The sequence below is a fragment of the Hippichthys cyanospilos genome, chromosome 12, assembly GCF_059441005.1.
Source record: "Hippichthys cyanospilos isolate Australia breed blue-spotted pipefish chromosome 12, RoL_Hcya_1.0, whole genome shotgun sequence".
Lineage (NCBI taxonomy): Eukaryota > Metazoa > Chordata > Actinopteri > Syngnathiformes > Syngnathidae > Hippichthys > Hippichthys cyanospilos.
The window spans coordinates 5,208,609-5,234,546 of record NC_142380.1 but is presented as its reverse complement, the minus strand read 5'-3'; the positions used below and the strand labels follow the sequence as shown (position 1 = coordinate 5,234,546).

Here is a 25,938-nt window from a genome sequence, read left to right as displayed (position 1 = left end):
CGAAGACCCTGCCCGCCTGCCTTCCAGGGTGTAGTCGGCTCCTCTCACTCCATGGCGGCGTACACAAAGCGCTGAGCTCGCCGCAAAAAGTTTCATCTTCGCCCGCAACTCGCTCTCAACTTTGCCGCAACTTCCCCGCGCCTCCCGCTCGGAGCGAGTCGGCCAAGTTCTGCTCACTTTGGTACCCGCGCGAGTGGCGTCGCGGTCTCGGCGGAGGAGAGGAGCGCCGACATGGCGGCAGCTTCCCCGCGGCTGTCCCTTCTGGCGGCGGTCGCCCTGACGGCCGCCCTGACGCTCGGCGTCGGCGCCGCGATGGACGAGTGTTCGGACGATCAGGGGCGCGCGCAGCGCTGTATGCCGGAGTTCGTGAACGCCGCGTTCAACGTGACGGTGGTGGCCACCAACACGTGTGGGAGCCCCCCCGAGGAGTACTGCGTCCAGACGGGGGCCACCGGGGTCACCAAGTCGTGCCACATCTGCGACGCCCGCGACCCCCGCAACCAGCACGGCGCCGCCTACCTCACTGACTACAACAATCAGCAGGACACCACCTGGTGGCAGAGCCAGACCATGCTGGCCGGGGTGCAGTACCCCAACTCCATCAACCTCACCTTACACCTGGGTAAGACACCCCCCCCCCCCTTCCGCTCCCCCGCCCGCGTCTAGTCTCAAACGCAGAAGAGCGAGCGTGTTAACGTGAGCATACCTGTTCCCCTACACTACACACGGAACCCATTTGGAAATGAATAACATGGCAATCGTTAGTAATAATCGTTTATTCAAGGGTGTGGTTAGTGTAAGAAGATGTTATGATAACATCATTTCAAATTCTGGTACAGGCATGAAGGGATTTGACTTGTTTTGCTTTTGCTGGCCATATAAAATGAAGTGAAAGGCCAGATCTGGCCCCCGAGCTTTGAGTTTGACACCTGTGTGACACTGATGTGGATGCTGACATTCTATACGTTGCCTTGTTATTTGGAGACCTTTGAACACGATGACATCGAAATCTAAACACGGTGTGTGAACATACATGAACATGTTAGCGTTCATGTGGTATGTTCTCATGTCCATATGATGAGTTGAGAACCTGCATGTCCGCCTTTACAGCATCGACTGAAATTCTGAGAACACGCAATAACGTTAGCGTTATGTTCACATTTTACATGGGGGTAGTGGTGTGATAACTTTAGGACATGCATGTGGGAGCCTCTTATGTTTTAGCAGTCCAACTATCGGTCCACGTCTAATTGTTTATCACGTTGCTTGATAAAGATTTTGATAATCGATTAATTGTCTAAAGGGCTTTTTTGATATAAAATTATCCAAATACTTGCCATTTTACGCCATTTACTTTGCTTTTGCTTTTTCTGAAATGTCAATTTGAAATAATGCTTTTTTTTTAAACAAAGTAATGTTAATTTAGATGTTTTTGTCTGAAATCAGATTAACTCTCAGTGCCAAGCGTTATTGGCAAAGGAAATGTCTCGTATAGTTAACATTTTTATTCATTTTTCAAGGCCAACAGAATATTGTGTGCTATGTCTATGTAAATATGGGTGCTGCCATTGAAAGATTGACTTCCATTCTTCAGTTACACTTGCATGTAGGTAACAGCTGTGTTGTAAGTGTGGAAACACTGCCATCCAATGGTCACGGTTATCACTGCAGTGCTCAATTTTCAGCTCCTCTTGAAAAAAAACTTTTTTACCCGAATTTTATGATTTAATATTACTATTTTAGAAGACAAAAATTCTCATCCATGGCGTTAAATGAGTTAATCGACAATTATTAAATTAATTGTTGGTTGTGGTCCTCTCATTCCGCTGTTTAAATAGTGCTATATGTTTGTATATTATATAGTGTGTCAGCATTTTGAACGTCCATGTAAAAACATTGTAACATGCCTGGCAGGAAATGTATATGAAACATGAACTATCCCAGCAAAGTTAGCAGGTGCGTGCTTGTGCACGTGCAGTGTTCCACTTCTGGTTCTTGGGAACATTCCCGTGAGTGTCTCCATGGCAACGCTGTAAAGTAGATGTTTTAAGTAGATGTATTTTGTCTCTCCGCTCCTGCTGCTGACTGAACTTTGGCCCCGAGTGAGCGCGGCCCAGGTGGGGCAGGCGAGCGCGGCAGCGACGGTCATCCCGATGTTATTTGCGTGTGCGCTCTCGTCTTTCGGATAGTTTAAAAAAAGCCGTCTATTTCTGCGAGGTGGTCGCAGCGCCGCATTCCTGGGGCCTGCGCTCACGTCGCTGGCTCCCGAGGAGCCGGACGTTCCCGTGTTGCCGTGGCGACGCCGCATTCGGCGACGTCGAACGCGGGATCCTTCCGATTCTTGCTAGTTGACGAAAGCGGTCAGCTGAGGCCTCCAGTGTGGGAAAAAGTCAGCCAGCCAGCGAGCAGCTGTTAAAAATTGGACTCCTCCTCTGCTCCCTTCTGGGCGTGGGAACATGATGTGGAACATCTGGAAGCTCAGTTGACATGCACCATTCATGGAAGAGGCTCACCTTTTCTTTCCTCGGATTTGCGCCATGCTGCGCCCGCCTCCGCGTCTGCGATGAGACGGCGCCATCTTTTCCTGTTTAGGCTCAGACAAGAAAACTTCATCCAATCACAGTGGAGAATTTGCATAAGTGGGGTTGCAACTTAAGATCCTTTGAGAATCAAATGATCTGTCGATTTCGTCCATTAATGAATGAATCGGATAAAACAATAAGCTTAAATTTCTGTCTTAAAAAAGAGGCAATTATTAATATTTCGTTGGTTTAAAAATTTGTACCAGTCCAGTTAGCCCAGTGTCGGTTTTTAGTCTAAAGATGAAACTTTAAAATGACACCCCCCCCCCCCCTCCTCCCAGCAAGTGTTTCCAGTATATTCATGTTACTTGTCAATTACAATCACTTAATTGATCATGATCACCTGATCGTCTGTAGTTGAGTTCAGAGGTCATGGGATGGGGAGTGGGATGCTGCACGTGACGCTTTGCGCGAGACTTCCTGCTCATCTCTTTGCGCCTTTGAAGTGCAACCTCCGCATTCGCCTGTGCTAATTACAAGATGCGCACACACCGGTCCCGACTAGTGCCGACTGGTCCCAAGAGGCCACAAAGGGGACCCCACTGGGTAACTTTTCGACCTCTCTTGCATAAAGACCTGAAAAGTTAGTTAAGTAGTTCCGCTATGACAAAATTGACACACATTGATGTAGATAGTCTTTCTTATCACAACTTTCACAACCGTCCAGTAAATATCAAACACATGGAGGGACAGATAGCAATTTTGAGAAAATTAAAGTATTTTCAGTAGGAATGATCTTTGCAATCATCCAAGGCATTTAGCTGCAGGTCAACAAAGCTAGGAATTAATTGGTGCTATCACATTAATGTAGAGAGGAGGGGGAGGGGCATGAAAAGTCTGGCAGGTCGCTAGGCTTGGAAACTCTGTGGGACCCTCGTGTGTGTGTGTCTCGATGATGTGCTTGTGCTGGCTTGCATCCCTAACGTGAGGAATGTGCGACATGTTGTCATTAAAACTTTCATGATCTTACAGGAAGTTGTCTGCACTGCTTCCTGTCTTCATTGCATGCACCAACTGCATATATTTTGGAATGTGTGTATCTGCTTTCCCGGCTTATTTGCATATTTTGACTGCAGCTTAACTTAGTTATTTGAGGAAGGTCGAGTCATCGTCGTGACTTCCTGTCCTACGGGAGGAAAAAGCAGTGTGGGAATTTTTTGACAGAAGCAGCTGGTGGGATTGGGGGGTGGGGGGTGTCTTTATGTGGTGGGAGGAGTCCTTCACCCGTAGGGGGCGATTATGTGAGAATGACAAGCAGACGGGGAAATTTGAAGCTATGCAGACTGCGTCACCTCTTAATTTACTGTCTGTGATGTCACAGGTGGGTGTGGCTTTAATGTCAATGTGCACATTTGATTGACAGTAGCTTTGTGAAATGACATGAGACTGAACTGACCTGTCATTGTTTCTATTTTGGGGGGACTTTGTGTATCAAACTATTACTAGTATTGGTATTTGGTTTTGGTGACCATTCAAGTTGAGTACTTGACTGATATCAGTTTCTACAAAGTGGTATCGAACACCCCAGATCAAATCCTGTTCGAACACAAATTTTAAAAGTAAAAGCTCTGCGGGTGTCTTGACAGAAATTGACATAATTACTGCTTCATACTTTATACCGACATTAAATCCCATTATATTTATGCCACCCATCAAAAAAACATAAGTACTCGGTTTCTTCTGCGCTCTCAAAGTGAGACTCTCTGTTGCGTCTGAGTTTCGCCCTGTTTGTTTACTCCACGGAGAAATCAATGCTTAGCGAGTGGCAACCATCCCAATATGAACGTTTTCGGGTTAAAGCGCACATCTACGTGCCTTTGAAAACCTGAAAACTGCCAATATTTGGGTTTCAAAAGGGTTACTTACTGCATGTAAACATTGGAAAAAATGTTGAGAACCTCTGCTTTAAAGGGGTGTGGCGTTGCTTTGGGTTGGGGTGGAGTCATGATAAAGGGGTACTGGCGTCCCACTGGGATCGTTAATGAGGTCACTGCCATTTGTTCCTGAGTTCCTTTTGTATTTACACCTTGGGGGGGGGGCTTCTTTGGTGGCCTCTTTTATTAGCACACTGGGGTTTTCATACACACACACGCACACATAAGGCTGGATATCACCTGCAGCCATCACATGACTCTTTAATCTCCTCTCAACCAACTTGTGAAGAACTTGCTTGTTGTTGATGAAAGTCAGACGTTTGTTAGGGCGCGTGCGTTGCTTGTTTGTCAGGGCCTTTGCGTGATGATTATTTCTGTGTGTGTTACTTGTTCATATGTGCGCGCGTACGTGTGTGTGTCAAATGTTGAACAAAGATGGCTGCCACAAAGAATGTAGTGGGCAGGGCGAGAGCCATCGTGCGTGACTCTTGCTCTGTATGTGTGTGTGTGAGTGAGTGTGTGAGCAAGAGAGACAGTGTACATTTGTGTGCGGCATCCACGTAAAGTCGGCGCGTGTGATGTCACGATTGGTCGCAAACAATCGTCGACTGTTAACAAGATGGAGGCGCGCATGGCCGGGCTGACCTTTGACTCGCGTCTGCCGCGGCATGCCCACGCGGCGGCTCAAAGCGTTCTTTGATTTGCTTGGAATGCGGTGAGGTCATCGGGACGTTTTCTCCCCCCGCAATCCTCCCCACTGGAAGCGCTTCCCAGGAATGCGTATTGGAAAGATCCCCGCTGAAAAATTGATGCGGTGAATGTCGTCTGTGGGGGAAAGTCAGTTTGATGAAAGTTGGTCAGATAACTGTAATGGCAAAATATCCCCATTTTGAAAGTCACGGTTATTTAAAACCATCCAAATCTGACAAAACGGGTATTTTTTTTTTTTTTTCTATGTGACTCATAGAGCCGCAGCCAATCACGTCCACTTTCTAGTTTGCCATCTTCTGTACCACTGTAAATTAGCTACTGAAGCTAAACTTCCTCGGCTACCGTGGCTAACCTATTTATGCTACTTTTACAAATATCGCTCGGGGTAGGACGCGAGCAGTTTATCAGGCTAAAGTGTGGGAAAGCAAGCCCTCGTTGATATTAAAACACAGAATCCACATTGTATTATGAATTAATACACGTAGTAGTTGAATGGTTGATTTGAATCAACCATCAATAATTTTTGAAAATAATGTGCAAAAGATTTCAATGAAATATTTCAGAGCTGTAATTCCAGTTTATAGATTCTGATATCATCATACTTACATTAATTGCTGTAACAGGAGGCGCTAGAGGCCAGACGTTATTTGGCTGTTAGCAGCAAGTGCCTATTTAAGCTAACAGCAGCTCGTGTTAGCTGAGGTTTTTGTGGCAGTATTTTCAATAAAAGAAGCAAGCAGACTGAACCAATGTCCAAGTCCATCCTTGTTCACACACAGAGATATTACTAAAACAGAGAGGATCAAGTTTTTTTGAAAAGAGTTGATGGTGAATTGTCCATTCATAAAACCAGGAAAAATACTTCAGTTGCAGATGTGTTGAGAAATTGTCATCTCTTCATTCATAAAAGATAAAGTCATTCTGACTGGGTGGTTTTATGTATTTCTTATTAATGAATGAAGCTCAGGTGAATGACACAATGTGGTTGGAAAAATCTCTCAACATCCCCCCCTCCCAACCCCCAGGAAGGGAAGTTCTTGTCATGACTTGTCTTGTTGGGGGATTGGTTGGGGGTCTGCCGCTGGCTAAAGAAGAAGATTATGTGTTAAAGGCACATCACCTGCTTCAACGCCTTTTTCCATTGTAAATGTTTCCCTCACACACACACGCACACACACACACACACACACACACATTTGCTTGTGTTGTTTCCTGCCATATAAGAAAATCGTCCAATCAGCCTCTTCTGCTTTATTTGCTCTCCACTCAGAGGCCCCAGTGGAGACCCCCCTAGAAGACCCCCCCTCTCCTCCCCATATCACACTGTTTACACAGCACATTCTTCACGCACGAGCACACACACACACACACGCTGGCCCGGACTTGCTCACACTCGTCAGGTATGCGCGTGCGCACGCGTCCTCTCGTGTCGCCACTTTGTCGCAAGATGGCCGCCCGTGTCAGAAGCAGATGTTGCCAGGTGCCATGTTTGCATAGGATGCCGTCATCATGCATGTCACATGATCATGGGTGATGTCACAGTTTCACACACTAACACGTGCGCTTTAGCAGACACGCATTACAAAATAGAGGTTCTCGTCAATTTTTTTTTCAAAGATATACATCCTTGTGAAATACGTTTTTTCATTTTTTGATATGAAGTTTGCGTGTGATGTCGGCGTTCGTGCATGTGACGCATGACTGTGTCCCCCCACAGGCAAGGCCTTTGACATCACGTACGTGCGCCTCAAGTTCCACACCAGCCGCCCCGAGAGTTTCGCCATCTACAAGCGCGGCAGCGAGGACGGCGAATGGACGCCGTACACGTACTACAGCGGCTCCTGCGAGAAAACCTACGGCAAGGCAAACCGCGGCTTCATCCGCACCGGCGAGGACGAGCGCCGGGCGCTCTGCACCGACGACTTCAGCGACATCTCGCCGCTCACCGGCGGCAACGTGGCCTTTTCCACGCTGGAGGGTCGACCAAGCGCTTACAACTTTGACCACAGCCCCGTCCTGCAGGTGCGTGCAGCCGTCGAGACTTTGCGTCCGCCTTCAGCGCCGCTTGCCTTCCTTTTTTTGACCCAGGCTGCTCGTCAACTTATTTTGGGCGCCGCTGTGCATGGCTGCCGGTCATGTGACGTGCCTCCTCTCACAGGGGGCGGGGCTTACACTAATGCGGGCACACGCACCACTAACACATGTAGTAACACACACATGTTCTGACATAAACACCAATGCGTGCACACACACACACACACACAACTAAATTCACTATTATGTACATTGACGCTAACGCACCCACAGTAACACAGTCACTCAAGTCATGTTCCCTGAGACGTTTCCTCTCCTGTAAACTTATTTTGGGCGACTGTGTGTGTGGGGGCGGGGGCATTACACCTGCTCAGCCCCCGCTGCGGCGGCGGCGGCAACGCGTCGCTGCGGTCAGTAGTGGCGCGTTTGACTGCCGCCATTTAAGCTTCTGGGCCACCTCATGCTAATGTCAAGCTGTCAATCAAAGCAGGCTAAAAGTGGGCTTGCAGTTTGTGACTTGGCTCGGTCTTCAGCACCTGCTGGGAGGAACAGGAATTACAGTGAGCCGCACCTGTAACAAAAATATTACAGCAGTGGTTGTCAGGCATTTGTGAAGTTATTGATCTAAATTAAAATTCAAATCTAAAAGTCCATTTCCTTTTCAAATTAAGCACAAATTATTTGAAACCTATATCTAAATTGTGTTAGTTACTCCTTTGCATCACCTTGTCTTTATTTTGTTAAGTTTTATGCGCTTTGACATTGTGTAATTCTGGTGTGGAAGCAGTAGAAATAAAACAGATGTTAGCAATCTATTTTTAGAGTTGCTGAATAAGATATGCATCGATATATTAATTAAAAATGTTGTTCCTAGGTTTATTAAATACATTTTAGGTCTTTTTTTTCCCTTATGATTCTTTGCTTTTTTTGTTTGTATTTTATTTTTTTACAGGGAGAATATTTGTCAAAATACTTTGAGAACACATGAATAGTTATAATTGTGAAAGGCAATGGTTTATGTTCCCCTCTTTCTGGCAAAAGTCTTAGTTCGGAGAAAAATACATGTCAGTTTTCGGCCAGATGTTGTGCTGCAAACTCGAGTGAAGGCGGGACACTCTGCAGGATGCTTCCAGAAAATGCCGTGATTGATAGCACGCTGATGGCGCAGCTGCAGGGTTTTCGTTTTTTTTTTTTTTTTTTTTTGGGGGGGGGGGGGGGGGGGGGGGGGGGGGGGCTTCCTATTTGAGGAAGCTCCACAGCAGCTGTGGGCTTGAGCTTGAGAACGCCTTCCTGACATGCCCACTTCCAGGCAGACGGAAGCCATCGTTGGCCCCCGTTAGAGCCCCGCCTCCTCTCCGAAGTGCGGCGTTTAATGATTGACAGATGGGCGTGACGGTGCCGTAACAAAGGCTGGGGTGTTTGCACCAGGAAGTCAAGCAAAGGAAGAAAAGCGTGGAAACACCTGCTCAAACAAAAGCCTCCATCCGTTCTGAGGCCAGGAAGACTTTTCTTTTTTTCCCTAAAACTCAATGCCAATCAAGCGTTTGATTTTTTTTTTAATATTATTATTAATCCATTATTGAAAGAATAACCGACAGAATAATCAGTTGTCAAAACTTAGTTGCAGTCCAAATTATGACATTCCACTTTGAGGTTTTAAAGATTTCTCAGTTCTACAACAAAAGCTTTGTTCTTGAGATTAAAAAAAAAAACTTGTGAGATTCGAGGTTAGCGTGTGTTTGCTAGCTGCATGTTTCGTTGCCGGTGTAAAAAATTGAACGTTTGTTTGTCACATCCTCGCCAGCGTTGGCGTCCCATCCTCCTGCCAGACGCAGATTGTTTATCTTGGAGCAGCTGCGGTGTGCTCTCACTCCACGGCGTAAACCAAAACCCTCCCCCGAGGGCCGCGATAAGCTTCCTGCCGATAGCGAGCATTCGGCCAGCGGCCTTCACGGCCTGTTGTGAAACTTTTTTTTTTTTTCGTGTGTGACGAGACAAGCGCAGACGTCCGAGGGCGAGCAGGTGTTTTCCTTCATCGCTTGCTCGCTATCAGCCAAACGGGACAACAAATGTCTTTCCCAGAGCAGACCTTGCCAACGCGCTCTGGCGCCAAGAGGGGCCTAGAACACGTGTTGTCGTCTGGCTTTGACATTGCGTTTGTACGCTGTGTTCGAACGGACGCTTCGGTTTTTGGCAGAGCCGCGCCGCATCCGGCTTGACAAGACAAGGCGTTTTCTTACTTGTGCAAAGAAATAGACTTTGACACATCAGAGGTCTTTCTCTAAACCAGTCATTCTCAAGTGGGGTTGCATAAAGGCATTTTGAGATTGTACTTGAGATTTTAACTGGGTTTTTTTTTACGGTGGCTGACGGGGGGGAAAAAATCACTGCAGCCAGCAAACACTAAGCAATGAGGCAAACAAACATCACAAAAAACTTCTGCAAGTAAATCTAATTGAATGCTTTTTAATGCAGTGCTTTAATCCACACTTTCTTTTCAAATTAAGAATAAATCAATTGGAACATATTCAAAAGGCACTATAAATGGTCAATGTTAACTGTGAAGTTTGTTTGTTGAGAGGCTCTCATTAGTCCAGGGGCAGCATAAAACATGCATAAAACATTCAAAGCAAAATATCTGTCGTTTGGTTGTGATTTGCAATTAGGAAAAAAAAATATCATAAAAACACAAAATGTGGACCACAGGTTGATTATGCAGCTTCTGTAATCTAGTGGAAGAGCAAAAAAAACATGTCATACACAGAAAGTACAACTTCATAAACAGGACGTGATCCTCTACACACCGCAATTCCTCATATGCTTTGCTTGAAATGTTGGGCAAGATGTGACGGGGGAGCCTTGACCGCAACTGTGTTCGGCGGCAGGACTGGGTGACGGCCACCGATATTCGCGTGACCTTGAACCGCCTCAACACCTTCGGCGACGAAGTCTTCAACGACCCCAAAGTGCTCAAGTCCTACTACTACGCCATCTCCGACTTCGCCGTGGGCGGAAGGTAAGCCGGCGCTCTCTGGGAATGTTGTCTTCTATAATCTGCCCGCGACGCGCTTCCACCACACGGCCGGCATTCCGAGCATTCCTGGCCGGCCGGCCGGGATTACGGGCCCGCCAGAACGAGGCGGGACGGCCGCGTGACCGGCGCGAGAAAAGGGACGTCCCTGGTCTACTGCCCATAGACAGCCGGGATAGGCACCAGCAGGCCCGCAACCCTGATGAGGATCAACGACGACAGAAAATGGATAGATGGAAGGATCATTTAATGATAGTTAATTTCAATAATCATTCAAATTCAATATTAACTCATTCAATCCCAGACATATTTACACGTTTTAGTAATGTCCAGCCATTCAATCCCATGTATTTATTTACATTTTTTTCTTTCAAATATAATGCTAAAATCTGAAAGTAATTGGCATCAAATGAGTTTATAGCCAAAATGCTAAGTATAATTAGCTAAAATATTGAGTGTTGTTTTACAAAATAAAAGCAGCTGAAAATTATTATTTTTAATGTGAAAATAATTTGCTAATTAATTAAAAATGAATTGAATTAAACCAAAATTCAAAAGTTTGAGTAATTCATTAATTGAACATTTTAATTGAATATTTAATCATCATTTTTGATTTGATTAAATACTTTTATGCAATTTATGCACACAGTGCCACATACTATGAAAAGCACATTTTTGCATGAATGTCGAGTTTATGTCGAAATGTATTTAAATCAGTACATATTGATATTGTCTGAGCACATTAAACCTTTTGTGAAATGTTTCAAATAAAATCAGCTGGTAATTATGCAGAATGAACATTTGTTTAATTTTTTGGCCATATCCTCCAGCCCTAATTGGATTAAAAAATAAAATTGGTAAGTGGAATGAAATGAGCTGAGCAGAGAAGATGAAATCGGTAGGGATGAATTAGACTTCATCCCCTTTGCGCTTCCATTTAACCCTGTCCCACATTAAGCCCACTGAAATGACACAAGCACAAATTCTTAGCGTTATACAAACAAATATCAAGAACTGTGCTCCAAATCCTGAGGTCAGTATTTTCCACTGATCAGTCTTGGGACTTCTTTCGCAATCCATTCAGCAAAACGTTTTATTGCCGTAACTAATTCCCCTAATAGCATGTGTAACAATTCCAATTAATGTGTCGTCATAGTTGGAATTCACATAAAAACCTGTATCATCCATTCATGTTGTGAAACGAGTGTTGTACGCGGTGACAGATTTGCAGGGAACAAACCCGCTGGTGAGTTTTGCTTTCGCAACACATTTTTTCCAAGACGTCTGCCAGCAGCAAACAGCGAAAACAACAAGGAGCACAAAGGCTTCAACCAAACACAGTTTTTTTTTTTTTGTTTTTGCATCCCGCTTCCTTCCAGCGAGTCTTAGCTTGTCCTCCCTTTCATCCCCCCGCCTTTGTCATCTTGTCATGTGTTCTCCGTGTTCTGTAGCCCATTTTTTAGTGAAAACATAGTTTAGGCTTTTAAAATGATCCTTCAACATATGATTTTGCTTTCCAATCGGGAAATATCATCCAAGTTCATTTACTGCACTGTCAATTTAGGAAAGTATGTTTTGTTTTTGCATGAGGGGGAATTGGGAATTTTTTTAATGGAATTGGGCAGGGCAAAGGCTTGGAAAAAAAGAGGATACTCTATTCGCCGTTTTTCATATATATTTCAATTTAGGGGAGACACAGCTTTTGCTACCCAGTCGTGCATGGGTTAAGCACCCTAGTTTAGCCATGACGCTAATTTTTTCCCTAATTTTTCTATCACAGGTCTAAATGATATTTTCACCTGACTAATTTTGCCTTTCCTCCGACAAAAGTCTTATCTGAAGCTATAAAAAAAAAACCTCACTGTTTAAAGTAGGAAATACTCTTAATAAAAGCAACACAAGTGTCTCTGTTGTATATTTATTTCATGTTTTTGTATGTTTATGTGACAGGTGCAAATGCAATGGCCACGCCAGCGAGTGCGTGAAGGACTCGCGAGGTCGTCTGGTGTGTAATTGCAAGCACAACACGGAGGGAGTAGACTGTCAGGTCTGCAAACCGTTCTTCAACGACCGGCCGTGGAGGCGAGCCACCGCCGACAGCGCCAACGAGTGTCTACGTAAGAGCCCGCCCGCTTCGCTCACGACGCCATCCGGACGGCAGTTGACGCTCCTTGTCGTCCTTTTCGTTTGCCAGCGTGCGAGTGCAACGGGAAGAGTTCCGAGTGCTACTATGACCCTGAGCTGTACCGGGCTACGGGACACGGGGGTCACTGTAAAAACTGCGCCGACAACACGGACGGGCCTCAGTGCGAACGCTGCCTGGACTACCATTACAGACGCGATGACGACCGCCACCGCTGCCTGCCTTGCGCCTGCAACACCGTCGGTAAGACCCCACGCCCTGCATGTTTATTTTTTTATATTGTGATTTAGCCTAAAACTTGAAGTCCAATCAGTATTTTGCGGGCCATTTAAAATGATGTGGCAGGTCGGATCTGCCCCCTGGGCCTTGAGTTTGACACATATGCCATATGTCAATATAACTAGGTGGTAATGTAATATAAATATATCAGAATGTTTCCAACTCAATGCACGAAAAGCACAACATTTACAACAATATTTTGTTGTACAGTACCTGTTGCCGGCGTATTGCGCAGCCTCTCGCATAAAATAAATGCTAGCTTGCAGCATTGTCTTGTCCCATCCTAAATCTATATCTGTGCATGTTTGTGTGTTCAGGTTCTGAGTCTCCACAGTGTGACAACCGAGGAGTTTGCGCATGCAAACCAGGAGTGACGGGAGAAAAGTGTGACCGCTGTCAGCCTGGATTTCACAGTCTCACTGAGGCTGGATGCAGGTAACAAGAGAATTGAGGACTGTAGTGATAACTGTGACCATTGGATGGCAGTGTTTACACACATACAACACAGATATTACATACATGCAATTCAAAGTCAGGAATGGAAATCAATCTTTCATATGATAGCACCCATATTTACATAGACAAAGCACACAATATTCTGTTGGCCTTGAAAGATGAGTGAAAATGCTAAATATACCGGCTCTCGAGGGGTTTCCTTTTCCGATAACGCTTGGCACTAAAAGAGTTCATCTGACTCAGTTATTTATTACAGACAATACTCAAACAGGCATTTATCCAAGTGCTTTATTTTCCTTTTCTTTTGTTATTGGGGCAGTTTTTTTTCTTCAAATGGTTCATATTTTGGCAACTCTCAAGCCCTGATGGTAAAGAAAATAAGAGCAAGCGACTGCAATAGTGACTAATGTTCAAGTGATGATGTTCAATTGATTTATTTATCTTCTAATCAAAGAAATCTTTACCACTGCTAAGGGGGTACCTGCCTCCAAAAATATTTCACCAAGGTTCACAACCATTGCTGTAGAATATGATTTTGAAAAAAATGCTTGTATGATCGTGATGTTGATGACATCAATGTGTTTTGTCCAGGCCGTGCTCATGCTCGCCGTCAGGAAGCACTCAGGAATGTGACGTCAACACCGGACAATGTCGCTGCAAGGAAAACGTGGAGGGCTTCACCTGTGACAGGTAACAAGCACACACCAGCCGCATATCAGCGCAGTGCTTGACCTTTGAACCTTTCAGGTGTAAGCCGGGTTTCTTCAACATGGACGGCAACAGCGCCGAAGGCTGCTCTCCCTGTTTTTGCTTCCTTCACTCATCTGTGTGCGAGAGCGCGCCTGGCTATAGCGTCCATACGTTGAGCTCCGCCTTCGAGCGAGGTAGGTGGGCGTGTGCGCGGGTGGACGCCCGTGCGCTCTCACCGCTGCAGACAGGCTGATCTTGCGTACGTGTTTGCAGATGAGGAGCAGTGGACTGGCCAACAGCGTGATGCGTCCAGTGTACCCGTGCAGTGGTCGCCTAGCAGTCAGGACATCTCGCTGCTCTCCCAGGACTACTTCCCCATGTACTTCGTGGCTCCAGGTACACACGTGCACTTAGGTGCCTTGACATATGAGTTTCATCCTTTCCTTGAACATGCTTAGTTTAATAAAAAAAAAAAAATCTGCTCATTTTTATATGCAACAAATTCACACCGCAGGCTTATTTATGGTTGGCGTGGCAAGTTGGGGGGGGGGGGGGGGGTCTATTTCCTATGGGGGGCGTTGCAAAATATACTTGAGAAGCACCCTCACACACACGCACATGCTCAATCCTGACATGGAGTCTGAAGCAATTTAACAGCCTGTTAATACTCGGTCATGTTCAGCCACAAACGCTGGCCCTTTTGCTTAAGACTAAACAACTGCTTGTCATTCTGCATCAATGGAGTCATAGCATTAGCCCCTTTTGTAGCAAATTTGCTGGGTGTTTTTTTTTTTTTTTTAATTTATTTGTTTTTTGTGAGCCTGTGTGGGGAAACCTGTAAATCAGTTGACTTCCGCTTCAGTAGGAAACTTGAGGCTCATGTTGTGGGTTGTGGTGCGTGCAGACAAGTTCCTGGGTGACCAGCTGATGAGCTACGGTCAGAATTTGAGTCTGAGTTTTCGGGTGGACCGCCACGACAGCCGCCTGTCCGCTGAGGACCTGGTCCTGGAGGGCGCCGGCCTTCGGGCGGCTGTGCCCCTCATTGCCCAGGGGAATTCCTACCCCACCGATGAAAAGCAACACTACGTCTTCAGGTAGCCAATGGGCCCACTTTAACCTCCTCATCACCCTCCTCTGACTTCTTCTTTTTCTCCTCGTTCTTCTCGCGCTTCGTTGCTTCATTTTTCACACCCGACGTCATCCTCTTGAACTTGTAACTGTGTTTGACTGAATTGCCAAATAGAGCAGTGACTGATGATTTCTTTTCAATGAAAAATGTGACGTATTTTATACAGCCAAGTACCTCCCATGCAGCACAAAGCAAATTTGGAACAAAATTGTGCTATGCTATTCATATGATTTATTTAACTTTGTAACGGCATTTCTAGTGCTATCTCTCTGTGTATTTCTTTCAAGTTCCAAAAATAAATAGTGTAACCATCTGTTTTATTTCAGGCTTTTCTGCCTCAAAATAGTCACAAATGATAATGCACAGCTGTATAAAACTTAACAAAAATAAAGGGATACAATATTTTGCAATGGGTTGAACAATAAATTACTTCTTGTTCCAATTCATTTGCTCTTAATTTGACTAACATTAAAAAGCATTACATTGGATTTGCTGAAATCTGCAGAACACATATTAAATCTCATTCACCCCTTTGAAGTGCCTTCGCGTACCTCAGGGTTACTCCCACCGCCTTTTAAAAAACACTGAAATGTCATTCAGATGATTTACAGTATGATAAATATTCTATTCCTTTTTCCGACTTGGCCCCTTCTTTTGTGTCTTTCTCCTTCCTCTTTTTCCTCTTCATCCTTGTTCTTTTACTTCTTCCTGCTCGTCCTCATTCAACCCCTCATCATCCTCTTCCACTCTCTTCTTTTTCTTCTCCAGACTCCACAACAGCGCTGACTACCCTTGGAGGCCAGCCATCAGCCACTCAGATTTCCAGAGACTTCTCCACAACTTAACAGCCATCAAAATCCGCGGCACTTACAGTGAAAAGAGTACGTCGAGCCGCACCGTCATCAGCACGCTCGTTTCCTGCTTCATAATGACTAGGAAACGGGGTTCTGTATGGCGGACCTGGAGACTTTCAGCTTTTTATCTGGAATGATTCCAAGCTATAATCCCGCCACACTACAAAATAGCTAAGTCACGGTATGGAATGTGCAGGCAAACTTCTTTACCTTATATTGGCGTCTCACAGGTGCCGGTTACCTAGACGACGTGTCCCTCGTGACGGCGCGACCGGGTCCAGGGGTCCCAGCCCGCTGGGTGGAGCAGTGCACGTGCCCTCAAGGCTATGAGGGCCGGCGCTGTGAGCGGTGCACGCTTGGCTACCGCCGCGCCCGCCCGGAACTTGGAGCTTTCAGCGCCTGCGAGGCCTGTAACTGCAATGGCCACAGCGACGCCTGCGACCCACACACAGGTAGGCCGCCGATGCTGCTGCTACATTTAAACAAAAACAACAGTTCATTATTTTCTGATTGCACTGGCTACAGTTTGGTATCATCAGTTCAACAATCAACAACGTGTAATATGTCCTCCTTTTAGAGGACCATCATGTAAAACTCTGAAGAAGTTTTAAAGTCTTTCACTGATAAAAAAGAAAACAACTATAGACAGAATGAAGGTTATTCAAGGATCAATTGTTAGTAATAAATTAATTTTGAGTATGCTGACTATCAATTTTAGTGGGTTTAGTTCATTGACCCCTGGTTTGATATCCGTGCATATGCATCTGCGTGTGTGCGTGCAGGCGCATGCGACTGTCAACACAACACGGGGGGACTGAGCTGCGAGCGCTGTCGTGACGGTTTCTACGGCGACGCCACCAGGGGGACGTCCTCTGACTGCCAGCCGTGCCCGTGTCCAGCCGGCGCCACTTGCGCCCTGATCCCCAAGAGTGGAGATGTGGTCTGCACCAATTGTCCCGCTGGCACCACAGGTACCGCCTGGCACTAACGTATAGCTATACAGTGCCTTTTGTATGAATATATCATTTCGGCTTTCCGTGTCCAAACCGCCAAAATGTGTCATCTATGCAGGCAAGCGGTGCGAACTTTGTGACGACGGTTTCTTTGGGGACCCCCTGGGTGAGGGCGGTCCGGTGCGCGCCTGCCGCGCGTGCAAGTGCAGCGACAACATCGACCCCAACGCCGTGGGCAACTGCAACCGCGAGACGGGCGAGTGCCTCAAGTGCATCTACAACACGGATGGCTTCTTCTGTGACCGATGCAAGGACGGTTTTTACGGCAACCCCCTAGCCGCCAACCCCGCTGACAAGTGCAAAGGTCAGTCCAGCAAATCGCGCTCGTTGATGCTCCCTGATGTCAGGTGAACCTATATGAAGTGGTGTGACGTTAAGGCATGTTAGGGCATTTTCAAAACTCAGAGCGCAAAAGTCATAACAAATTTACAGAGGTTTTACACGTTTTCCTTCTCATTCATCAGCATGCGCGTGTTCCCCGTTGGGCACGGTGGGTGCCCAGACAAGCTGTTCAGCTGTGACAGGCCAATGCCCGTGCTTGCCAAATGTTGCGGAGCGAGACTGCAGCGCCTGCCAACCGGGATTCTTCAACCTGCGTAGCCGAAACGGCTGTGAGCGGTAAGACCCTTGTTTACTTTCTGTGTTTGCAAAAGGCCATAGCATGAAGAAACAAGGAATTCCATCCATCCATCCATCCATCCAACCATCCAACCATCCAACCCACCCCTTATACATAATGTAGCTGTACTGTTGTCTCTTTCCTTTCCTATCCATTTGGCTGTTGTCTCACGGAGAGCCGCGGTTATATTACCAGCGCCTGGAAGTCTAACTGACCTAACGTGATTCTAGCTGACCAAACATGATTACAATCAGAGTTTAGACTTGAAATTCCAATTTATTACAAAACAAATCCAGGTAAGAGATTTGTAACGCTCTGCAGCTCAGCTGATCCATTCGAGCCTCTGTCAAAGCGTGTGTGGCTTTGAGGAAGCACAGCTCTCGGGCACATCTCCAAGACATGTGATTGGTTTCTGACGAGACCATGGGGGTTAAAAAAAATAAATAAATCTGCGATGCACCGAGGGCGCCATAGGCAAGGCGAAAAGTAGTGAGAGATCTCTTTGTATGTATATATGAAAGACACTATAACACAATTTAGCAATAATTTACTTTGTGTATCCAATGTTGTTTGCTGCAACTTTGTTACGTGCTCCTCACGCCTTATCGTCCACAGGTGCAACTGCGACGCCATCGGCTCCGCCAACGGCCAGTGCGACATTGTCAGCGGGCAGTGCGAGTGCCAGCCAGGTGTCACAGGGGCCCGATGCGAGCGGTGCGAGGTCAACTTTTTCGGCTTCAGCTCATCCGGATGCAAACGTAAGAACGCTCTACGGCCATCTTGCGTCGCCCTGATTTAAACTCTTGACTCTTCCTTGACTTTCTCCAGCCTGTGACTGCGACCCTGAGGGCGCCCAATCGGGGCAGTGCCAAGAGGACGGCCGCTGCAACTGCCGGCCCGGCTTTGTGGGCGCCCGTTGTGACATGTGCGAGGAGAACTATTTCTACAACCGCTCGGCGCCCGGATGCCAGCAGTGTCCTTCCTGCTACAGTCTCGTCCGGGACAAGGTGAGGAATCTCGCTCAGTCAGGTTACTACTCCACTATGATACTTACATGCATTTCCATATTTCCTTTTTCACTTATTTAAAAGGATAGTGTGTAAGATTTAGACCATTTTTCATTACGGACAGCAAGAGGCGCTGCATTTACTATTGTCCGTAGCTAGAACAAACATGGCCGCCTCCGGACAAGTGCCCCATGTAATATCTTTTCATGATAACTGGATCTACGATTATATTTACTGGTCATTAAGAACACATTCACGTGCATGTTTTTGACATTTACAATCATTTAATTTATTCCTTTTTAATGAAAAACTCCCTAAATCTTACACACTGCCCCTTTAAAGACAATGGGTTGTTTTCTGTCGTTGATTTTGACCCATCCTGTCCAAGGATGTCAAATGCCTGACATTTTTATTTTATAAGCGTATCTTCAAGGACTATCCTTCTGTCCGAGCTGTTTTAAGAGTGGAGTGGGGTCCTTGAGCACAACATTATTTATTTTAAACTTTCAAGTAAATATTATGGGGTTTTTTTTGTTTGTTTTTGTTTCAAAAATGAATTCTGAATAGCAGAAACTAACACCAAATTTGTATTCAGAGCCCCAAAATGATTCAAAATATGCCCACATCACAATTCAGCCAAAATTGCTTAATGCACATTTTCTTAAAAAAAAAAAAAAAAGTTGTGAAAACTCTAATATTTGAAATTGTTTCATGTGTAACCATGTGTAACTCGAATCATGACTTTACTCGACTTTTTCCAGACTTCACTTGAGAGCTTTTTTTTTTTAATTTAATTATACAGACCAACAAATTGGCACATCAACAGCTATACAATCACACCAGCCATACATTAAGCAATTAAAAAGTAAAAAAAAAAAAACGGAAAAAAACAAGTTCTACAGTTCCAGAAACTTTGAATTGGGCAGCAACTAAGTCTGCGGTTTGCTATGCGGCAGGTGAACCAGCAGCGCCAGAAGATCCACGAGCTCCAGTCGCTCATCGACAATCTGGCATCCGGCCAGGAGATGGTCAGTGACAAGGCCTTCGAAGACCGCCTGAAAGAGGCCGAGCGTGCCGTCCTCGACCTCCTGGATGAAGCACGGGCCAGCAAGAGTACATTCACACGCCACACTTGCAGACATACACATCTCTCGTTTGTCATCTCCTACATCATAAAATTTGTATGTTTATAATCATTACAGTCATTAAAAAGGATTAATTGCGTCATTAGATTTCGCTATAAATTATACACATTACATATTTTTCATTGAAGTTTTACATTTTTAATCATTGATATCACATTTTTGCCACAATGTAGTTGTGAATGAATAATTCATTCAGGTAGTAGAATGATTTTACGTCGCAGGATATACGAGAGCTCCTCCTGACATTGTTTTCTTTTTCTTCTTTTTTTTTTATTCCTTTGCTGGCCTGCTCAGACGTGGACCGAGGCCTGCTGGAGCGTCTGAATGTCATCAACAGCTCGCTGACAACGCAGTGGAACCGTCTGCAAAACGTCCGCAACACGGTGGAGCAAACGGGTACGCAGGCGGACCGCGCACGCAACCAAGTGCGCCAGGCCGAGAACCTCATCGACCGCGCTCGACAGGAGCTGGACAAGGCCAAGGACGCCATTGCCAAAGTGGTAAATGTCACATCGCCCCTCCCGTCATATCACTCTCAATGGTGTCCTGAAGTTGCCGCTCCACGCATTTGCCATCAGGATATCAAATCTCCAAGTGGCGACAGCGGTCCCAACAATATGACGTTGCTGGCTGAGGAGGCACGCAAACTGGCCGACAAGTAAGCAGGGGGTGCAGGATGTGTGTTGTTTGGGATTTTAAAGTAGAGGCGCACGGCATGACGGCTGTTGTTGGCGCAGGCACAAGATGGAAGCCGACCAGATTGAGAAGATCGCCAAGGACGCCAACGACACATCTACCAAAGCCTACAACCTGCTGATTAAGACCCTAGACGGAGAAGGAAAGACCGCTCAAGAGATAGATGAGCTCAACAGGAAGTACGTGGAAAAAGTATTCGGGGCTGGGCTGATTCAACATCTTGTTTTTTTAACCTCAGTCCTCCTGGACCGCTACATTGTTGGTTGCTTGCTTGCTGACATGCGGGCGCATTCCTGTTCAGATACAAGGAGGCGCTGGAGTTGGCCAAGAATTTGGAGAAGCAAGCCAACAAAGTCCAAGCGGAGGCAGAGGAAGCCGGGAACCACGCCCTTAAGATCTTCGCCAACCTCACCAGCCTGCCACCCTTTGACACGAAGGCCCTGGAGGTCCGGCTGCTCCCTCGGCCGCGCTGCCGCCTCTCCCTTCTAAACGCGACCGCTTCCTCTTTGCAGGAGGAGGCCAACAAGATCAAGAAGGAGGCGTCCGACTTGGACGGCCTGATCGACAAGGCGGAGAAGGAGTACAAGGAGCTGAGGGACGACTTGGCGCCCAAAGAGCTGGAAGTCCGGAAACTTCTGGAGAAAGGTCGCAGTGAGCAGCAGGTAACAAACATTTAAAAATGACCAAAAGCCGACCTTGCGGGTTTTGGAGGCGCGAGCTCTCGTGCGGACCATTTGCGGTGCTCAACTCCACTTAACAAACATAATCATAGAAGAAATACAATTCAAGGAGCAGCTGGATTCCTGCTCTGAATATGTTTTCCTCTTTGATTTATCTATTAAACTTTGCAAGAAAAGAAAATTTATGACCCTCGCGGTGCCTTGTCGTCCTCCAGACGGCCGATCAGCTCCTAGCCCGCGCTGACGCCGCCAAGGCTACGGCGGAGGAGGCGGCCAAGAAAGCTCAGTCCACCTTCCGCGAAGCTGAGAACATCCTGGATGACCTGCGAGGTGCCGGCCCCGCCCATCCGTCATCACTGCTTTTTTTTTTTTCCATACGGCAACGAGTCACGCCATTGGCTTCTTCCCCGCAGACTTCGACCGACGCGTCAACGACAACAAGACGGCGGCGGAGGAGGCGCTGAAGAGGATCCCAGCCATCAACGCCACCGTTGCGGCCGCCAACGCCAAGACCCGACAGGCCCAGGCGGCGCTGGGAAACGCTGACTCCGACGCCAAACAGGCTAAGACCAAAGCGGAGGAGGCTGAACGCATCGCCACCAACGTGCAGAAGGTGGGTCGCTCGCTTGCTGCTTTTCAGAACTCTGACTCACGCCAAAGTAGGAAGTTGCTCTCCAATAATGACTTGAGGTATCATATTGAATATAAATGACTTTATTTTTATAAACAATATAAAAAGAAACATGAATGCGAACTAGATAAAAATCTATAAAAATGGGGAGTGTGCAAATTATGACGGCAACAACCAAATACTTGTGTGTGTCACATATCCTGACAATTTTATTGAGTCATTGTGTCTTCGGATTCAAATAAAAAAAATATATTTTCTTGGGTTAAAGATCAAATTGTTAGACCAAAAAACAGAGAAACACTTTATTGACTGTCTAGACTCTTAAAAAAAACATGAAAATATGTTTTAAGTCTTAACCAGGCAAGAATTTTCAGGATTTTAGAGAAATTTGGGGTATGTTTTAATTTGGCTCGCATCTAGTGCTGCTAGCTACTAATGATGGAATAGCTGCTTATTGCTGGCAACAGAATATCACCGGTAATAATAATAAAGATATTGTAATACAATGTTAGCAAGATTAAGTTATTTTTAAGCATTGTAAAATTGCAAAATTAGCGCTTGAACTTGATTTCAAGACAATGTGGTGTTGTTGACGTCAATGATGGGTCGTCAGCTGAGATCTACTTGAAAATACGCATCTTCCCAAATAACATCAATGCCTTGGTACATTTTTATATTGAATATGGCCTTTACACTAGACAGTTAACAATAAAGCCACAAGTGCCTTTGAGCATTTTTTTTTTTGAATGCGAGATACTCAAATTACTCGTTGGGTGGATTCGTTCCACCCAAGTGCAAATGCAGCTGTATCACTTTACCCGAAACAATGAGAAATGGGATCTTGATGGGCTTCGATAATGGCCGATTCTGCTACAAATGGCCCTAAATGCGCCTTTGTTGTTTATACATAACACAAACTTGATTCTTTTCTCACATATTTTATACAAGGTGAATCGAATTGTCTTTGTGTGTGGTCATGTGACCGCCTGACTCCCACTTGATTGGCCATTATAAAAATAACATGAACAAGAGGAATTTCTTCTGAACAAAAATACTCAAGTGAAAGCCGAACAAGACAGGTCACAGATAACGCAAAATTTACTTGATGGAATTTTAACGCCATCCCGAGCCACCACCGCGCCACTTTGGTTGTTTCGCCATTGACTTGACGCGCGTACACGTCCCGTTTCTCGGCAGGGCTCGGCCAAGACCAAGGAGGATGCCGAGAAGGCCCTGCAGGAGGCTAACAAGCTGGACGGCGAAGTGGACGCACTCATGGACGAGCTGAGCGCCGCCGAGGAGCAGCTGAGCAAGAAGAAGGCCGAAGCGGACCAGGACATGATGATGGCCACCATGGTACGAACCCGCCCTCGCCTTGTTGTCTCGCACGTGATGTCGTGTCTACTGTCGACGTCCAATGATTTTGCAGAATTTCGCGTCACATGGTATGCTTTTAGTCACAATATGACGATGGGATGTCACGTCCTTTTCGCGTGCCCTAAATTTAGACAGTTTGTGTGTGACTTGAGGTCACGTGACGTCGGATGATGTCCTTATTCACTTAATATGGCTGATATGCTGCAGGCATCCGCTAATGCCAAGGAAGCAGAAGACAACGCCCGCAAGGCCAAGAGCGCTGTCAAGACTGTCCTTAGCACCATCGCCGCCCTGCTGGAGCAACTCGGTAAGCACACATGCATTAGGGCTTAATTATTCCACCAGCGGCCTTATCGTAAAATCCATTTTGTGCAAATTGACTGCGTCAAAAGGCTAAAAAAAAAAAGACAAAGAAAAAATCAAAAGCTTTTCCTGTCACGCAGGCAACATTGACAAGGTGGACGTGGGCAAACTGACGCAAATCGACGAGTCGCTGCGACGCGCCAAAGACAAAATGGCCGAGAGCGAGCTGGACAGGAAGTTGACGGAGCTCAACGACGTTGCGCGCACGCAGGAGGCCATGATCGGAGACTACGACCGGCAGATCAGAGAGATCCGCGCCGACATCGCCAACCTCAACGACATCAAGAACACGCTGCCCGACGGATGCTTCAACACGCCGTCTTTGGAGAAGGCCTAAACGCCGCAAAATACCACAAACGCGTTACCAAAACTCCACCGTGATTGTTTTTGTCTTTTCTTGAACTGTGCGTAAGCGCAAAGCACCAGAGACCACCAGCACAAACCCCACGAGACTGCACGCCCGCCGCAGCGACAGGAAGTCCCTCCCACTGCCAGTTAGCCTCCTGTGCGCGCGCCGCCATTACCCATCATGCCCCGCCCCCGCGGGAAGGGCTCACCAGCTCCGCCTGACATTCGATTCTCGTACATGACATCATCATCATCGCCCCCAGAGCGGTTGTCATCATGCTATATCCTGAGGGATCCCACAGGGGTCCGTCTTGAGCCACTTGAGCATCTCTTAAATAAGTGCGCGGCGACTAAATTTTCAAACGACTTGCTGTAAAATTGTTTGAGCGTGTACTGCAGGTCCTGGATATCTAGTTTCAGATTATTTCAGAAGTAGCCCCTCTTATTTTGATTTTTTTCAGTCTGATTGTTACTTGACAGGGAAAAAAAATCTGACAATCAATTCAGAAAAAATTGTTATAAAATAGGCTCCTATTTGGTCCCCAATGACAGAGATATAAATTATTGGGAAAACATTTGACTCTTTTCCAATACTTGTTAACCTTTGTTGAATTTTACTACAGAGATGAAGTAAAAAATCAAAATTCCAAAGCACGAACACGCCAAGTTTCAGCCATATGTTTCTCTGTTCGTTTTGGGATTCCCTCTTAAGAACAATTTGGCTTTAAGTAACGTGACGATGTCATGCTGTCATATGACTACACACAGGAAGTCCCTCCCACTTGGCAGATTCCTGTGCGCGAGCTGCCATTAGCCGTTGTTGTACCGACTCCCTTTCGTTGGCGTCCATCTTGAGCCTTGTGACTGAGATAGCGCGAGATACTAAATTAAACGCGTTTGCTGTCAGTCGTGCCAAACACGCCAACGACCAATCAGGGCGAGGCCGCATCGGTCCGTTCCCCGCTCCTCCCGGTCCCGCCTCTCCAGTCACATGATGACGTCACTTGGACTCTATGCAACTTTTGTACATTTGCTCTGATACACTGGTGCTAAAGATGATATGTTATGTGCGTATGTGTGAGTGTTCCTTTTTCCGATTTTCACTTTTTTGTGTCAATTGCGACGTGCGTGCACCAATGTCGCCATTTTCTTAATATACTTTCTCATGTCACGCGACTGAAGTGAAGACGTAGTTAACCTGTGATTTGTAACAACTTTGTGCCTTAATATGAACTGTGTGTGTAATCCAAACAAGAACACTATGACCTTTGACCTCCATCCATCCATCCACGTATAGACATGTAAGCACACGTGTGTAATAAACAGTATTGTTGTTAAGTTATCAGGCACCCGCCATCGTGTGTGCTGCTCGTCTAATTATCGTGTGTGTGTGTGTGTGTATATGTGTGTGTATATATATATATATATATATATATATATATATATATATATATATACACACACACTTTTTTCTGCTGTGTGTATAGATGAACTTGACCTAAGACGATAACCATTTTTTCCTCATATTTTATTTTGTTGGGCTACTCAGTCCAAAGGTTACATAAACATAAGGCACTTATCAGTCTGCAGCAGACAGTAACTTGTAGAAGCAGCTGAAAACACAAAATATGATTAAAAAAAAAAAAAAAAACGAGCGAGGGGACATATTTCCACTGAGAGAAAAGAGACGGGAAAGAAGAGAACATGCTACTAAGCAGTTTTTTTTCTGAATTTTGACGAAACAAAACATCCGTACACAAGCCTACGGATTGTATTCTCAATACAAATTCTATGTTCTCTCTTATGTTAATCTGTTTTTCATCAATATTAATGGATATCCACAAACACGTATCTAAATAATACATTTTGCAATTCTCCATGGAAAGTCTTTAACGTTCCCAATGCAGCGACATCTTGTGGCTCAAACAGTTGTGCGCGCATTGCAGCTGTATTCCAGATTTAATTTTTTTTTCAAGAAAATACCACCAACTAAATGCACGATTAAACTCAAAGATTAATTTATCCAAGAAATAAAACGAATTGTTGAGTCGTTCATTTTTAACGTAACAAAGAGGTGAGATGACGCGCGGTGACGTCTTCGCATTGGTTGCCCGTGAGTGTTCGTTCCACTGAGGCAAGTAAAGGAAAAAACAGTTGACCGACGACTTTGTTTATGTGCATAGTATAAGAAAAAAACATACATAAACAAAAAACACGACTCGCTTGAGATAGGCTAAGTTAGCCTCTTAGCTCGCCCTATTCCGCGTTGGGCGAAG

At 45.8% G+C, this 25,938-nt stretch overlaps 1 protein-coding gene across 1 annotated transcript; it reads left to right on the top strand.

Annotated features, from left to right (window-relative positions):
- The first annotated feature begins 26 nt into the window (after positions 1-26).
- On the top strand, positions 27-25,004 carry lamc1 (laminin, gamma 1). Its single transcript, XM_088429994.1, has 28 exons — positions 27-622; positions 6,885-7,189; positions 10,087-10,217; positions 12,183-12,349; positions 12,427-12,618; positions 12,972-13,089; positions 13,702-13,800; positions 13,858-13,994; positions 14,074-14,196; positions 14,705-14,894; positions 15,698-15,810; positions 16,014-16,235; positions 16,566-16,754; positions 16,855-17,100; positions 17,261-17,414; positions 18,031-18,173; positions 18,244-18,422; positions 19,379-19,535; positions 19,862-20,067; positions 20,146-20,225; positions 20,305-20,442; positions 20,565-20,709; positions 20,776-20,925; positions 21,159-21,273; positions 21,357-21,556; positions 22,772-22,930; positions 23,159-23,258; positions 23,395-25,004. Exons 1-28 carry the CDS (start codon positions 232-234, stop codon positions 23,649-23,651), a joined length of 4,806 nt encoding a protein of 1,601 aa, XP_088286120.1. The 5' UTR covers positions 27-231; the 3' UTR covers positions 23,652-25,004.
- The last annotated feature ends 934 nt before the right edge of the window (positions 25,005-25,938 follow it).